A 17,099-nucleotide genomic window follows, 5' to 3' on the forward strand; every position below is an offset into this window, starting at 1 on the left:
CTGCACATCACTCTGAACACACCATCCCCACTGTCAGATATGGTGGTGGCAGCATCATGCTCTGGGGGGGCTTCTCTTCAGCAGGGACAGGGAAGCTGGTCAGAGTTGATGGGAAGATGGATGGAGCCAAATACAGGGCAATCTTGGAAGAAAACCTCTTGGAGTCTGCGAAAGACTTGAGACTGGGGCGGAGGTTCAGCTTCCAGCAGGACAACGACCCTAAACATAAAGCCAGGGCAACAATGGGATGGTTTACAAACGCTGTCCATCTAATCTGACTGAGCTGGAGCTGTTTTGCAAAGAAGAATGGGCAAGGATTTCAGTCTCACCCAGATTTTACTGGAATTACCTGTAAATTATTATTATTATTATTATTATTATTATTATTATTATTATTATTATTATTATTATTGTTCTAATGATAAATGTGTATGTGCTGTAAACTAGAAAAAAAACTATTAAGTTAGGTGGCAGTATTTAGAAAACCATGAATGAAGTAAAGGGAATGATAAAAGGAAAAGGTGCAGAAGAACATACTGTGAATATGGACAAAGAAAAATTATGAGAGTAACAGGAGGTAAATGATGAAGTAGGAAAGAAAGAAAGAAAAGACAGCAGGAAGCATAAATAACATGACGTAAAAATATAGAAAGCAGGAAAGGCAAGAAGCAAATGAGGCATAGACAATGAAGCAGAATAAAATTAATAGGAAAATTAATAAACATCAGAGATTATTATGGCAAATAAACAGCCTAGAAAAAAGAAGAGATAGAAAAGAGACAAATCAATACAAGAAAAAAAATCCAGGAGGGTTAAAGGTGGAAAACAAGAAGATGAAAAAGGGATGAAAAGAAAAAAGGGATAAAAACTTCATGGAAATATGACAAATGTCAAGGGAGTAAAGAAGGAAGTAAGATAAGAATGGAAGGTAGCAAAAGACAACAAAGAAGACAAGAACTATAGAGGATGGATTAAGGGCAGGAAAGTGCCATGGATGACACAGGAGGAAAGAAAGACTAAGGAGAAAATAAAGACGTGGGCCAGAAAAAGATGAAAACAAAGCACATTGACAGGGAAATGGAAGAAAAAAAGGAGGGAAGGAAAAAAGGTAAATAATATTAGGGAAGAGCAGGAAAAGGAGGAGGAAGTAAGCATGATAAGAGGAGACAGAAAAAATGAAAGATCAGGGAAAGGGAATATCCAATTGTGCAATGTTTTCAATGTTTTATTTTATGTTACACTGAGATTCCAGCACTAGTCATTGTCCAAAGGTCTAAATGGTGATGTACAGTAATGCTTAAACACAATAATAATATTATAATATTATTGTCCTGGGTCAATATTTCAATTTTAATTCTGAGTTTCTTTTAATCCTGCACTTTTATCATCTGTTTACAGCACCAGTACCAAGACTGTTAGAATGATTAAAATGTATAGCAACTACTATAATGACTACTAGGTTTAATAAATCATTAAGCAGATACACACATGAAATTGGCACATGATGGGAGTTATAGCTACAGGTTAAACTAATGCACTGAATATAAACATAGACTAAAAAGGGTAGAAAAAATACCAAGACTACGGCTGCAGCAGGTCCCACAAATGCATAGAGAAGACCTCCTTCCAGAGACAGCCAGCAGCTACAAGAAAGAAGCAGGAAAACATGGAGGTTGAGAGAGGGAATTAATGTGGGAGAGATTTGAAGAGAAAGTGCAGGAACATGAAGGGTTTGAATGAGGTGAAAAAGAAGTGAATGATCGATGAGACAGGAAAAAAGAGAGAGGTCAATTACACACAGCAAACAAACCTTCAGCCATGTGTAATACTCTGCCATTAATAGTTAAAGAAGAGGTAGCATACAATGACAGCTCTATAGGACAACTTGCTTACTAGCTTGATGTTCCATAACCCTTTGCCTTGGTGAATCCCACTGAGATCGCCACTACTAGAGCAGGGAGACCTGGGAGGAAATAAAAATGGACTTTAACATAGAGATTATGAGGTAGATGACAAGACACATAAAAGGAAGTGAAGAAAAGAATAAACAGGTAATGAAAGGTAAAACAGCAGGAAGGAAAGCACAAACTAGGCAAGAAAAGGACAGTAACCTGGAAAAATAAGAAAAAAAAGATATAGGAGGAACTGATGTGAACAATGAGGGAAAAAGGGAAAGGGGATAAAAAAGAAGAGAAGAAAAAAGCAGGAAGCAAATAAGGAAGAAAAACAGGATGAACAAGGTGAATAAGCGCAAGAAGAAAGAAAGTAAATAAAATTGGAGAGAGAGAAAGCCCACCCCAGCCGAGACACAGGAAACGCTTGCGTATGATGCGATTCCTGAGGCGGCCTGTCACTGCCATGTAGGACTGCCATGCCTCTGTCAGAACCCAGCAGAACGAAGACAAGAAGAAGAAATGAAGCAACGCAGCAATCAGGGTGCATAAGATCTGAAACAACAGGTGAAGACAGGAAACAAGTATGAAGACACTTTATTCATTAATACATACTCTGGCAAAGAACATGACTGCAGTCATATGAGTGACTCTCACTCATATGACTGCATACAGTAGAATGTCATTTAAAACCTGTCTTGTCATTACACTACCTTTAATTGGCACCATTGGCTACTACCATTCACTAGGGAAGAGTTTGGCTTACCTTATTCCGTGTCTGCGTCTGTCCAATGAGAATAAGAGCATTGGACGAGATAATGGAGAGGCAGAAGTTAATAAGGATGACTGAACGCTCAGACCGGATGTACCTGCAGGAGGATGAAAGAGACACCTATGAGTGAAACTAGCAGTCAGACCTACGGAAAATTTTTGGCTTTTTGGTGGTTGTTGAAATAGTTTTGTGAGCTTTGCGCTGAGATTCTGGCGTTTCTGACATAATACATTTATATTTAAAAACCAAATCAGGATTTAATGAATGGATATTGCATTATTCAAACTAAAATCAATTTGAATCAGGAAAAAGCCACCCCTAGTTCTCACGACTCATCGAGTGATGCTACTAACCTGCCAATTGGTGGCATGCAGTCTGACGACATCACATTTTAGGACATGCTCGGATTGCTTTGAACCCTGGGCGAGCAGGTACTAAAAAATACCTGGTATCAGGTGCTATGACCTAATGGAAAACTCTGAAAACTGTGGCGATCCAAGTAGTTACTAATGGAAAAGATACTGTAGGTACAGCTTTGGAAAGTAGAAGATTTTACATTCTCGATCTACACTGTTACATTAGATTTTGGCTCTACTGCTTATTTAAGAGCTTTTAATAATTTTGTAGGCTTTTTAATAAAATGAAACACAATCTTTGAAAATCTTAAAACCAGCAGAAAGCATGCTTTTAGTAGCACTGTCCTTTTGTCCTTGATAGATTTAAGTCAGATGGTTCATATCCTCCCACCTGATGAGCTGCTAGTCTGTTGTTAACACTTCCTCCTCACATTAATCACAGCCCTGTGCTAATATTTTTAATGCAAGCTGTAATATCTCACCTCCAGACAGACACATAGATGATGATGAGTAGCAGCAATGTCAGTGAAGACACTCCACAGCCTACAATCAGTGTCACAGACGGGAGTTGTGTCTTATCCATGTTCTGCAAATAAAAGGAAGGAGGACAAAAAAGAAAAATGTGAAATACAATCAAGATCTATTCCACTTTATCTGATAAAGTGAAAAGTGAATAATGAAAAAGCCCATTGCTGCAAACAAAGTCAGAGGGACTCGTCAGTGGGGTCTTGCAGATCTGTTGTGTGCACAGAATTTGACAAGAGCTGACAGCAGAAAAGAAAAATCCATGTTGGCTTGATTTGTTGAGTTTTCACCTCCTAACTGGGTCATCCATGGTTCAAATTCAGCGGAGTCCATTTTCCTGTTGTTAGGTAAATGTGTAAGCCAATACATTAAAGAGCCACTATCTATATTAAATTTATATGTAATATGGATGGATTTAGTTTTTATCATGTGTAACTCTAGCTAATAAAGCACCAGCACACAAAAAAACATTAAACTAGGACTGTGCGATATGACGATGGATGACGAAAATAAAACATCTACCGTTTAATATTATTTGCTATCATTTGTTTGGTGGTGTCACAAAATCCACTGTTTATGGAAATATTTTTTCATCATTTCAGAGAATACAAGCATGACCAGTGAAGGTGAGGTAGAACCAGGCAGCTTGAAACAGAAAGACCAGTCAAAACAAATTGAGGACCTTATTCCTAAACGAGGGGCTACCTCTGTAGCATGGATCTGGTTTGGTTATGAAAAGTCTGACATGGAGAAGAAAACTTTACTATGCAAACTTTGCCGCAAACAGGTCCCCACAACAGACTCCGAAAATGCTCTATTTTGTGATATATATTGTTATCAGGATGAGATTTTGGTCATATCGCACCGCCTTACTTTGAGCCTGGTTTAATGGCTGCACAGGATAAGATTAGTAGAGGTGTAGAGTAGGTAGTTACTAGAGGTGTAAAGGTTAGCAGGATGTCACTCTCTCTCTCTCTCTCGCTCTCTCTTTCTCACACACACACACGTAGAGATTCTGAAAGAATGCTCCTGCTTCTTTTCTGCTTTCAGTTTGACAGTAAGGTGACTTCAAGGTGATTTAGGAAGAAACCACAATACTTCCAATCAGCAGAAATGCACACACACCACCCACACACACACGGACAATGTATGCATACAAAGTCAATTTCCATATTGAACAGACAAATTAAAATAAAGGAAAATGAAGACGTGACACCTTCGCTTTTTTCATTCCCCAAACCTTGTCTGCCACTGTCTTGGTCACCATAGCAACCATGTAACCATGTACCATCTGCAGCAGCTGTACAGGGAGTGCAGAATTATTAGGCAAATGAGTATTTTGTCCACATCATCCTCTTCATGCATGTTGTCTTACTCCAAGCTGTATAGGCTCGAAAGCCTACAACCAATTAAGCATATTAGGTGATGTGCATCACTGTAATGAGAAGGGGTGTGGTCTAATGACTATATCAGGTGTGCATAATTATTAGGCAACGTCCTTTCCTTTGGCAAAATGGGTCAAAAGAAGGACTTGACAGGCTCAGAAAAGTCAAAAATAGTGAGATATCTTGCAGAGGGATGCAGCAGTCTCAAAATTGCAAAGCTTCTGAAGCGTGATCATCGAACAATCAAGCGTTTCATTCAAAATAATCAACAGGGTCGCAAAAAGCATGTGGAAAAACCAAGGCGCAAAATAACTGCCCATGAACTGAGAAAAGTCAACCGTGCAGCTGCCAAGATGCCACTTGCCACCAGTTTGGCCATATTTCAGAGCTGCAACATCACTGGAGTGCCCAAAAGCACAAGGTGTGCAATACTCAGAGACATGGCCAAGGTAAGAAAGGCTGAAAGACGACCACCACTGAACAAGACACACACAGACTGGTTTTTCTAAGGTTTTATGGACTGATGAAATGAGAGCGAGTCTTGATGGGCCAGATGGATTACCATCATTCAAGCCAAGAAGTTCAGTTAAAAACAAAAGGCATTTTAATGACATTTCCCACTGAAATGCACTTATATTTATAAATATTTATAAATTATATTTATATATATATAAATATATATTTATAAACCAAAAGCTCTAGGAAGAAGAGACATTTACAGCAAAGAGTCAATACCCACCGACGTTATTATGATTGCACTAAAATTCCAAATTTGATTCAACAGAAATGAAGTGAAACAATTGTACACCCATTTCGTCATGGTAGGCGGTCTCTTCAGTGAATATGCAAGGGAATGCGTTTTAATAACAGATACAAAGTTATTTGCTGGAGTAATCATCCAAACCTAATGTGGCTGGATCAGTAGCTGGAACAGCTCATCGCTAATGCTGTGCTGTGTTCGGGTGAAGAAGATTAAGGTGAGATGAGGGTGCAGTAGCAGCAGTGAAAAAAGGCTTTGCAGTTGCTCACAGATGGAGGATGGCTGGACCTGAGGGGACCGGGACGCGAGGGGTTTCCGACCCCATCACATTTACCCCCACCCCTCTAGCAGAAGATAATTGGCTGAGTTTATAGCCTGTCTTGTCTCCAGGTTTGATGTGTGTGCCGGGGCCAAGTTAATTAAATCCTCTGATTAATCTGCACTGCAGTGAGTTCCTTCTCTAAAAGCAAAGTGGGAGAAAAAAAGATTACAAGTGCAGTGAAACAGAAAGGCGTCTGCTGAGACAGACAAACTTTTTAGTTCTTCCTCAGCTAATGACAGAACTTGCCTCGTACCAAAGCTCACACAGAGTCCAGATGAGAGCATTCCTGTCCACAAGAAAATGGCCAGACCACATAATTCCACGTGAGCAGACTTTAAACACACCACTGACAAGTATGCAAAAAGCTAACAAATCAGATAAATGCTTTTTCACTGCACTGCACACATGCTACTTTATCTTCATGCTGGAAATAGATAATAAACCTGCACATACTTGGCTAGAAAACCAATCACAAAAAAGTGGCTTAGTCAAAAAATGAAAACACAGAAGGTTTCTCTTTCACCGATCATCAGATCATTTGCTTTCCATTTATTTATTTTTAGGTTTTCATATGACCACAAGACATCTTGATGTGCAAATCAGAGTACAGCTATGACTCCCATAACTGTAGTTCCACTTGATAGATACAGTAAAACATCAACAGATGCTGCCTCTCTAACAGCCTACAGCCCTCATACTATCTACCTATTTGTTACTCCTACAATGGGCTAATTGACGTGAGGCTTGTCACTGCGACTAGAGGCCAGGCTTATAGCATCCAGTTGATACCAGCACAGGCACATTCATTCATCCTCTCTCCCTACACTGCACACGGGTCTACCAATGGTAGCACACTGGGTTCAGAGGGCTTTGCCTTTGACTGCAGTGCATTTGTTCCCTGTTTTTCCTTCTAAAAGTCTGCAGTGAAGCTGGACTGAGCAAAACGCACACCAGAGGTGGCAGCTAGAGAATAAATGATGTAGTAAGCAGAGGGAGAGAGGCAGAACTACAATGTGATGCGACATCAGAGAATGAAAAATGGTGGGATGAAATGACTGAGGGGTAGAGAAGAAAGAGATGAAAGTATGGGAGGAGCAAGGGGGGGGGACAGAGGAAAAAAAGGAGGTTGGGGTATTTGTCATGCTGAGGCTGTAGAAGGCTAGCTGCAGACAGAGGCTGGGCCATTTAAAAGCTGCTATGTGTTGCATCAGGAATAATTCGAATGGCGGCCGTGGCTGTCTCGCAAAATAATAGAACATAGGGGAAAGGAGAAAAAAGAAAAGCATGAGAAATGAGAAAAGCTGAAATTTCTGGAAAAAGCACAAGCGGGAATTTAGCTTTCCTTAGGAGACACAATGCTTTCTGGAAACAACAGAATTCAAACAGCCTGTCATCTGCACAGGTGGTGGCAGGCTGCAGGGAGGCTGCAGCACGTTGAGGATATGCCAATATTAGTTTACTGGTAATTATTAGCTTAATTCATTATGTCACACATGTGAACAGAGCAAAGCTAAAGGCCAAATTAGCATTAGACGGCAACAGGGGAAAAGTACCAACAGGAGAAGAAAGCTCTTTAAGTGATCTACTTTATATTTGCCGATTAATGAACATAGACAAAGCCAATAATGACCAACATGGTCCATAATACTAAGAGCAGTACAAATGATCAAATCGCGAACAGAGTGTAAGTCATCTACTACCAACACAACCACAACATGTTCTTTGTATTGTGACAAACATAATACGAACATAAGGCTTTATCCTCTCTCAGGAAACAGTATAGCAGTTCAGACCATCCTGTAGTACAACTGGAAGCGTGGAACAAGGCTTAAAAAAAAAAACACCAGCAGCAACCCAGGGGAAACACTATGCACTAGGGTTGGGCGATTGGACGAATATATCGACTATCAACAATAGCCAGCACGATAGCCTATCGCCGATAGTTTTTACAAGGGCAATTTAATTATTTATTTGCCCATGAATAAGTTTGCTATTAATGATGGAGCTAATAGAAGCAGTCAACAGGAAAAAATTAACTGCACCCTCTTTCATCTGCGAGTGAAATGCACCCTCCTCAGAGTGCGCCCAAATGCTTGTTGATGGAGCTGCAGAAGCTGGTGATAGCCTAGCATACTCAGCCGGATGGTGGACACATACATGCTCATGCAAGTTAGCCGTGTTTGAGTACTTTGCTTGCACTATACGTCTGCACAAGTGACACACCGCTTTGGTTACATCCTTAGGTTTACCTCTTTCATCTGGTTTAAAGCCAAAGAAATCCCAAATTGGCGACTCTATTAGGGCTGCCACAAACAATTATTTTGATAGTCGACTAGTCACCGATTATTTTTGCGATTAGTCAACTAATCAGATCATGCGTCCATTGGACTATATAACTATCATTAGCTTGCAGATTTAAGTGTTTGAGGTATGTGCTAACTAAAAACAAAGACAAGATATTAGTTTATAAAATTTTAATGAAATTTGCAGATTGTTTCGGCAGAGTTTAATAAACTCAGCCGTCTGCTCCTTGCTATCTAAAATATAACAGGACACCGGAGTATATTCTCGAGCATCTCACACTTCTGATAATCAGTTGTCTGCTTGACATTTATTCTGCTGTGTAAAAACTATAACTTTAATCTCAGCCAAACAATTTACTCAGGAACAAATAAAATACTGAAAAAAGCCAAACAATAACATTTTTAAGTTATCTAAGTGACTTATATATATCATGTTTAACCTGAGTAGCGAAAGACGGTGGTGGGTTTGAAAACGATTTGCCGGGAGTCCGGTGTTCTCACCGGCTCTAGTGAGCCTTGAATCCCAGCTAGCTATCGAGCTAGTGGGTAACAGACGTCTCGGAAAACGTCGGAGCGCTTTTGAAAATATGTGGTGTCTTGATAAACTGAGCAGATATTTGAAATTTACACAGCTACATTATTGCCTGAAAATATCTTAAACATTTATTTTGTGACCCAGAAAGAATAATAAGAGTAATATTAAAACTAATTAGCTGCCGCCATTGTTGGAAACTGAGCAGGGCCGCGCTATGAATTCTGGGATAGGTTGGGCCACGAAGTATACACCCGACCCATCCTTCCAATTTGGGGAAATGAAGGGCGCATTTGTCGGCCGCATTTGTCGGAGTTTTTGAATTTGGACAGTCTTTGTCATGTCGCTGTAACGTAATCAGCCTACAAATGCGGGCACAGGAGGATGCGGTTCCTGAATTTGGACACAGCTACGATACCGGACACTGCTTCTTCTTTTTCGGGGTTTAACGGCAGCTGGCATACTTGTACATGCAGTGCTGCCATCTTCTGTTTCAGTCTGTTATTACACTCTTACACTCTACTACTTATTCTTACTCTTTTGGGATAAATGGTAAAAATAGTAAATGGCCTGTATTTATATAGCGCTTTACTAGTCCCTAAGGACCCCAAAGCGCTTTACATATCCAGTCATCCACCCATTCACACACACATTCACACACTGGTGATGGCAAGCTACATTGTAGCCACAGCCACCCTGGGGTGCACTGACAGGGATGACTAATCGTGGCAGCCCTAGACTCTATTTTTTTTTTTTTATGCTGTCAGCGTTAATGCGCAACTAACGCGATTATCAATTAACTCATCTGGAGCGTTGACTGAGTCAAACATCTTCTGTTTCAGTCCGTTATTACACTCTTAAATCCTACTACTTATTCCTGGGTCTTTTGGGATCTTACAAAGCTTCAAACAACGCATCGACTATAAAATTAGTCATCGACGATTTTGTTGTTTCAGCAACATTAAATTTAAAAACTGTACTTTTGAGTTAAAATATATATTTATAATTTTAATAAATGACAAATTAAAAAGGCATGAACATGTTTTTGTATCGAAAAAATATTGAACCGTGACACCAAAGTATCGAACTGAACCGAACCGTGAATTTTGTGAATCGTTGCACCCCTACTGTAGACCAGCGGTCCCCAGCCCCCGGGCCTTGGACCGGTAACGGTCCGTGAGTCGTTTGGTACCGGGCCGCAAGAGTTGAGGCTCAGGTGTGAAATGTATCGTTTTCAGGGTTTTTATTGGTTTTCAGCGTTATTTTGTTATCGTTTTTATTGTTAACTCGGTTTTTCTGGGTTTTTTCGCGTGTGTTATGAATAAATCTTCTTTTTTTCTGTACCGGTACTAGTTTTATTTTGTTGTATTTATCCGCGACACCTTAAAGGCCGGTCCATGAAAATATTGTTGGGCATAAACCGGTCCGTGGCGCAAAAAAGGTTGGAGACCGCTGCTGTAGACTATGCCATTATTTCCCCCTCTGGCACACAAACTGAAATCAGCAGACTGCAGCGCAAGTGCAAGTGGAACTGATAACCGGAATCTAACAATTCCAGAGTATTGAACTACTGGGAACCAGTTCTATACTGGTTTTCCATTCTCATCCATTCTGCAATAGGATTTGTGCTAGTGAAGGATACTAATGATTGACATATGATAGAAGGAGAAACAGGGGTGGACAATACAGCCTTTACATTATATTACAATATTTCAAAGAAATTTGCAACACTATTTCTAATAATATAGAAAAAAAGCCCCAAAAACGTGTGTTTTGCCAGCATTTTATCAGCTTATTAAAGGGAGCAACATTTAGCAGTGCAAACAAAATGAAGGGCATTTTCCATCCTTCTTTTCTGAAGAGTTCCTGTCATTGATCACAGACTGCTTAATTGAAAGTCTGAATCTATTGCTTTAAGGTGCCAGAAGAAGCAGCAGCAGAATTATAGAGCAATAATAGCTTTATACCAAATGTAAACACAAAAGTAGTTGTAGTAGTTTCCTGTGAATTTATTACATATTGATTATTAAATATTACAACTTATTAGTAACTATAACGCTACATGACTGCTTAACACTTAAAGTAAATTATATATGAAAAGTAAATTATCTTTATCTGGTAACTTTTCAGGAGAGTGTGGAATATTATCATAGGGTGGAGTGTTTTAACTAGCTGCTTATAGCCCTCCTTTACCGTCATGCATCAGTGATTTCCATCCACTGTTTGCACTTCCTGTCATACGCAAGGCAACAAGTGAGTACTTCAGTGATGCTTAGCTGAGATATTTGTTTAGTTTTGGGTCACACATCATCAGCTGTGTTTATTTCATTCTTGCATTTGACTGAATTGTCAGAGATGTTTGTTGTTTCCACCTTTAGGAACTGTTCCTATTTTGAAAATAACTATGCTTGATTGGATGTTGAAGTAGCTCCATTTTCAGATGCTAGATTGTCATCAAAAGCTCCCCAACGTTTCCGAGCTTGTCTCGTGGTTGTCGCTGCACGATGTCGTTGCAGCACTGATATCCAGAAATGTAAGTTTTGTAAGTTTTACATCACATAATAATTATACCTGTGTTATAACAGACAATATTATATGGAGAAAAGTGTTAAAAGATGACCTATAAATCCAGAGACAGAAAGCTAATATCTACAGTACGTGTGGTAGCATTGTAGTTTAATGGCTTGAGTTAAGAAACTTGCCTCACTACTAGAGCCATGTCATATGTGAAATGGAGTTAAGATCGATAATGAGTGCAAGGCTCTCTGCAGATGGCCGTCAGCTTTCAAATTTACGTGTCCACAAAATTCTCAGGATTTTACAGGCTTTTAGTTTTTAATGCACCAACTACCCATGTGCCATTCAAGCAAACAAGCAAAGAACTAGAACAAGAATGACTACCAGTCCACAACCATCATAATTCAAGGTATAAATGAAGGACTAAAGAAATGACCTCAGATCCTCAGTGTCATTACTATTCTTCACCCCTATAATTTCTGCCTGCTGATGCCACTAAGGGAAAAAATAAAACAACAAAATGATTAACTGTCTTTGCCTCGCTGATTTGAAAAGAAATATTTTGGGGTAAAGAACTGTCTATGGGCTAAAAGGAGAGCTCTTGGCCCAATTTCTAATTATAGCTGTAATTGTTTAGTAACTAACAGTTAATTATTTGAAAAAATATTACCAGATTAATCATAAAAATCTCCAGCTGAATATTTATGCATAAAAGATGAATTTCATAGGGTTTCAATTACCTCTCCTATACACCGTTGAAAACATTTAAACAGGGTGTGCTATTTTTACGTACACAAACACATAGAGATTATTTTATCTATAAAAAGTTAAAAAGACATAACTATCTCACAAATTTAACAAATTTTCTCACATTTTTATATATATTCTGAAAGTCTAAGACTCAGAGATAGCACATTTCTAATGACAAAGTAGCAAATTCTCAAATTTGACAAGTTGGACAGTGAATATTTGGCATGTTGATTAACTAAATGTTTTAAATTATTAACTGATTTTTAAACTATTTGTCCTTTTTCCAGGACTAAATTAATAAAATGGAAGCTCATTTTTACAATGTGTTTGATTCAGATAATACATATTATACAGCGATTTTTTACATGTCTCCACAGACACACTTGGATATCAAAAAAACAATCGACTGTTAAGGCCTTTTTGTTGTTCTACTGTTTCTTCCTAAGCAAGACGGTTTGCTCCATACTCGCACTGTGCCCAGTGTGTCAGCTTGTAACTTATCAAGGTGTGACCTCCTGCTTTTTCCTCCTCTCCTCCCTCAGCCAAGGTCCTGTCCAGATAACTGAATGGCTCATCTGGAGGTTGAGAGGAGCGAATAGATTGTCCTCATTTTTGATCCCTGTACTGATCAAGTTACAATATAACATGAATCATTAAACCTACAAAATAAGAAAAGCAATTTCATTATATTATATTAAAATATAGCAGTGTCAAACATTTCTACTGAGCACAAAGGATTCAACTGATTTAAAAGACATTATCAAAAACTTGCGATTTAATGGATGTTATGGATGTTCCAGTGTGAAAATTCTACCTGGTCAACAACACCGTGCATCTCTATCATTACTGGACTGGCTGTGATGCATCAGAAAAATGCAATCAATGTCTAAGTACCAAAAACTGGACTTCTTCCATTGGATACATGACCCTTGCATCAAAAGTCCTGGCATCAAGGGTCAGTCCTTGTAAAAGAAATGGTTTCCCTTTTCATAACAGCTCTATAAAAGAAAGGTTTTAATTACTCATCCATATAAGTACCAGTAAGATAAGATACCAGTAAGATGTAAAGTCACTAGGACTCTCCTGCTTATTCTCGCCTTTGAACTACACGTCTCAAGCAGTGCTTAATTATTAGTCTGTTAGTTAGTTAGCAAGTATCCATGCCCAATCATGCCCAGTGGGCACTACTACTTTTTCAAAATCTCTTTCACACATGAACCAAGTCCCAAACCAAGGTACCTACCAACATGACTTTTGTTTACTATTACAATTTTAAATATCAATAAGCTATGCTAAACTAACCACAACCACACTCCATCAGCACCTTTCATCCCAGCTCTTCCCAGTTCAATCAAAACCTGAATTAACTTATACGTGGTGGCTGCGCTATAGCCAGTCTGTTTTTTTTTTCAGCTCTTCCCCTTGGCTTAGCCTCTTTCTCTAAGTTGTTCAGGCAGCATGACGGGCAGCCTGCTGCCTCCTGTATCTTTAAGAAAGCCTCTGTGCCCATGTTGTTACCAGGGCAACTAGTGAACAAACTGCTTCTGAGGCAATTTCCAGTCTAATAATAACTAATCGGTCTAAATGAAAAATTGCCACAAAGACACAGCCCTGTGCCCACAGAAACTGGGCCACGTTTGAGTCACTGGGATTCGGCTGGGATTTCTACAGACACATAGCTGACTGCTGAGCCCAGCTGCAGCCACAATGGAAGGGCATTGTGTTCTGTGTCCTGCTTTACCTCCAAGTCTGGGTAAAATGTGTCCTGCTGCTTGTTGTTGTAGTACAGATTATGGAATTGCCATGTAGCACCTTCTCCACTGGGCCTGTGATAACCATGGAGACACAACTGACAGGCTATTATGGGAAAATATGCTAATGTGAACACCAATTGTTGGCGTTTACCTAAAATAAGAAAGTTAAGGAGGGGTGTGGAATTTGAGGGGCATGCAGTTATGATCATCAGCTCTAACATGATTTGAAATCCTACTCATGGTGTCATGTGTGTGAATATCTGAGAGCAGAGACCACAGGTTAGCACGGTGCTGCTCCTCCTCTTGGAAGAGATAAACAGCCACATAAGTAAAGACACCCCCTAAATAAAATCCTTTTTTTGGCAAGCCTTTAATAACCTTTTGCAGCATGGCTTTGGCATGTCGAGACATAGAAAAGGAAGGAGGGGGAAAGAGGGAGGATCTGTTGATATGTAATGACAATGACGCCCTTTAGAGAGAGAGAGAGAGAAAAAAAAGAAACAGCTGATGCATTCTCAAAGAACCCCACAAAAACACATCCCGTCTCCGATACCTTTATGGAAGTCATGGGAGGTTGTCGGACTTACCATTTCGGGATTTAGCCGTGCTAAAATGGCGAAGGTGGACAGTCTGTCACAAGAGCATTTGGTTCTGAATGAGTCGACAAGCACGGTTTTGCAGCCCCTGGCAGACCAGGATCCCAGCAGAGAGGAGCTGCACGAGAGAAACACGCGCGCGCGCACACACGTACACACACAGACACACACACACAAGCACAAAGAGAAAAGCGATGCGGTGAATATAAGAGAGCCCCGGCAAATTAAAGAAAGCAAAGAAAAAAGAAAAAAACGGCGGTTCAAATCCCACCGCGTTATCCCGGCTCTTTAATCCACTTTACATCTCTGCCGCTGCAGCAGGCACGCGCACACAGCGGACTGGAGGCGACGATGAGGCGCTACAAGGCGGCGTGCTGCAGCTCTCAGCCCGGACACATTACAGAAACACACTGCCAACACTCACATCTGAACCACTCGGGATCATTATCATTATTATCATCGTTGTCATTATTATTATCATTATTATTATTAAAAATAATAATAATAATAATATTAATAGTGACGTGTTGTTTCAAGTGAGCTAAATATTAGCCATTACAATATTGTGCTATATGTACTATGCACAATGTATATACAGTAGAGTTCTTTATTTAATGTAATTTTTTTTATCATAATGTTAAAATTCCCATGCATGCCTCATATAAAAAAGAGGCAACAAATTATGCAATTTCTGATGGGAAACTGGTGCATGCTGGGAAAGCAGCGCTGCAAACATGGAAACATGGCGTGTTGATCAAGATCGCTGTTAATTAATACAGCGATCAGTGCCCTATGACGGTGGATCAGTGGCAAGTTTGGAAACAACTGGAATTATTTTATTACCTAACGTGAAATACGTTTGTATTAAGTTATATTGCGGCTCATTCCTGTCTACAGTGAATGCCTGCTGCGTTAATGTTTTTTTTTTCTTTTTTCTGGCCCTATTGTTTAACGATAATACAATTTGAAAGCCTGTTATTAAAAAGTACACCAAAGCATGAGCAGAAAGCAGTGCCACTATCATGGAAATCTGACCCAGTGATCAATACCACTGCATATTTTGTAACATAACATAACCCAGTAACATTAATGAGTCACAGCTCTTCACAGTTGACAGCGGATCAAAGCAGAAAGAAAAAGAAAGAAAGAAAACTGACCATTACATGTATATCAGTTACACCTGCTTATTTCCTGCCATGGCTGTTCAGAATGCCTGCTGTGGAAAAGGGCCAGTAAAGTAGTAGCGACGAAGTATTTTAATGTGGAATAGCTGATATAGAGTACAGGTGGGCACACCAAGAGTAATTCTTTTTACACTAGCATAAAAACAGAAATGTATATGTTATTCTATCATACTGCAAAAATATGCAAAGAGTGGCATTGGTGTAAGTGTTGGGAATAAATTTATTCTAAATGTGAACTTAAAATATATCAGTTATTTTTTTAGCAGCTTGTTTGTGGGTTGCTCTGCCATCCTTTTTAATCCTGTAATGGTTCTTGGGTTGCTCAGCAGTATGGTTTGGTTCCAACTTCTATTCGCAATTTGAAGCACCAAGCCTGAGTCACATTAGCAGTAAAAGTTAGGGACTTTTATCCAACAGCAACCATAAAATGGCCATGGCATAATGTTACCTGCACCTTGTTTGACAGAATATAATGGTATGCTTCAGATCATGAGCTGTTCCTCTCCCTATTTTTCTCCTCCTATCATTCTGTTACAAATAAATCTTGGTTTAATATATAAGAGATCTGCTCTTCAGAGCTCTTTTAGATGTTTTCAGGTGAAGTCTAATATACACCTCTGTATTTACATTCCTGAAAGGATGAAAGTGTCTTAACTAAATACTTTGATGACACACTTACCTCTTCGAGAGTGGACTTGACTTGGTTAAATGTTGTGGGAGGGGTTATTTTAACTTGGAAAGAATTCTGTGATCATCCACTTTAGTTTTCTCGTGTCTGGGCCTTTTAGTGTTGCTGAGTTGACCAGTTAATTCCATCTTTTTAAGACTGTATGAGATTATGGATTTGTTGACATCTAAAGCTTCTTCTACTGCAAACACTGTTTCTAACAGTTATACTCTTGGTTCTGTATGATGTCAAAGGGAAGAATAGGGCACACAAGCTCAACCCACTTATTTTTCATTTTGAACATGCTAGTAGTGTCAAAAGGCTGATGTTTTGCTGGTCAAATCAAAGCAGTCTGACACACTCTAGCTTCACGGTTTCATAATTTGACATCTCTGGTAATTAGATAGCAAAACTCCATTTGACCAGGCTCCTGACAAAGCCCAGCCTTATGTTACCCTGCTTCAGTGCACACAGAAATTTAGACACAGTCAAACTGATGAAAAAGCAGCTGAATGTTAAGAATGATGAACGGAAACCAAGCACCAAACTACAGCTGTCAATTGGCAGAAAATAAATTGAGACCAATATCAATAATTATTGATTGTTTAAGTTATTTTTCTTTTTTTTTTACCTCTTAACATTCCATGTAGCATTTCTGTAAAGAAAGGCCAAAATCCCTCCTGAAAACCTACCAACTAAGTCATGTTTTCCTTGAGGATTAAATACTAATTTCACTCAATTGTCATGGTCCTGGGTCGTGCGACCCAGTGTTTTGTGTTTTAGC

General features: G+C 39.3%; 1 protein-coding gene across 7 annotated transcripts in view; it reads right to left on the minus strand.

Moving 5' to 3' along the window:
- The window catches only part of adgrb1a (adhesion G protein-coupled receptor B1a), a 157,843-nt gene that overhangs the window by 34,723 nt on the left and 106,021 nt on the right, over window positions 1-17,099 (minus strand). For all 7 annotated transcript variants that reach the window (XM_013916101.1, XM_013916100.1, XM_013916097.1 and 4 more), the window contains 6 exons: window positions 14,456-14,582; window positions 3,503-3,606; window positions 2,659-2,761; window positions 2,297-2,447; window positions 1,894-1,963; window positions 1,577-1,643 (listed from right to left, as the gene is read on the minus strand). In XM_013916101.1, coding sequence (XP_013771555.1) covers window positions 1,577-1,643; window positions 1,894-1,963; window positions 2,297-2,447; window positions 2,659-2,761; window positions 3,503-3,606; window positions 14,456-14,582 — 622 coding nt within the window. The remainder of the gene's footprint in view (window positions 1-1,576; window positions 1,644-1,893; window positions 1,964-2,296; window positions 2,448-2,658; window positions 2,762-3,502; window positions 3,607-14,455; window positions 14,583-17,099) is intronic.

Source organism: Pundamilia nyererei, unplaced genomic scaffold (genome assembly GCF_000239375.1).
Source record: "Pundamilia nyererei isolate P.nyererei 1_Seehausen unplaced genomic scaffold, PunNye1.0 scaffold00462, whole genome shotgun sequence".
Lineage (NCBI taxonomy): Eukaryota > Metazoa > Chordata > Actinopteri > Cichliformes > Cichlidae > Pundamilia > Pundamilia nyererei.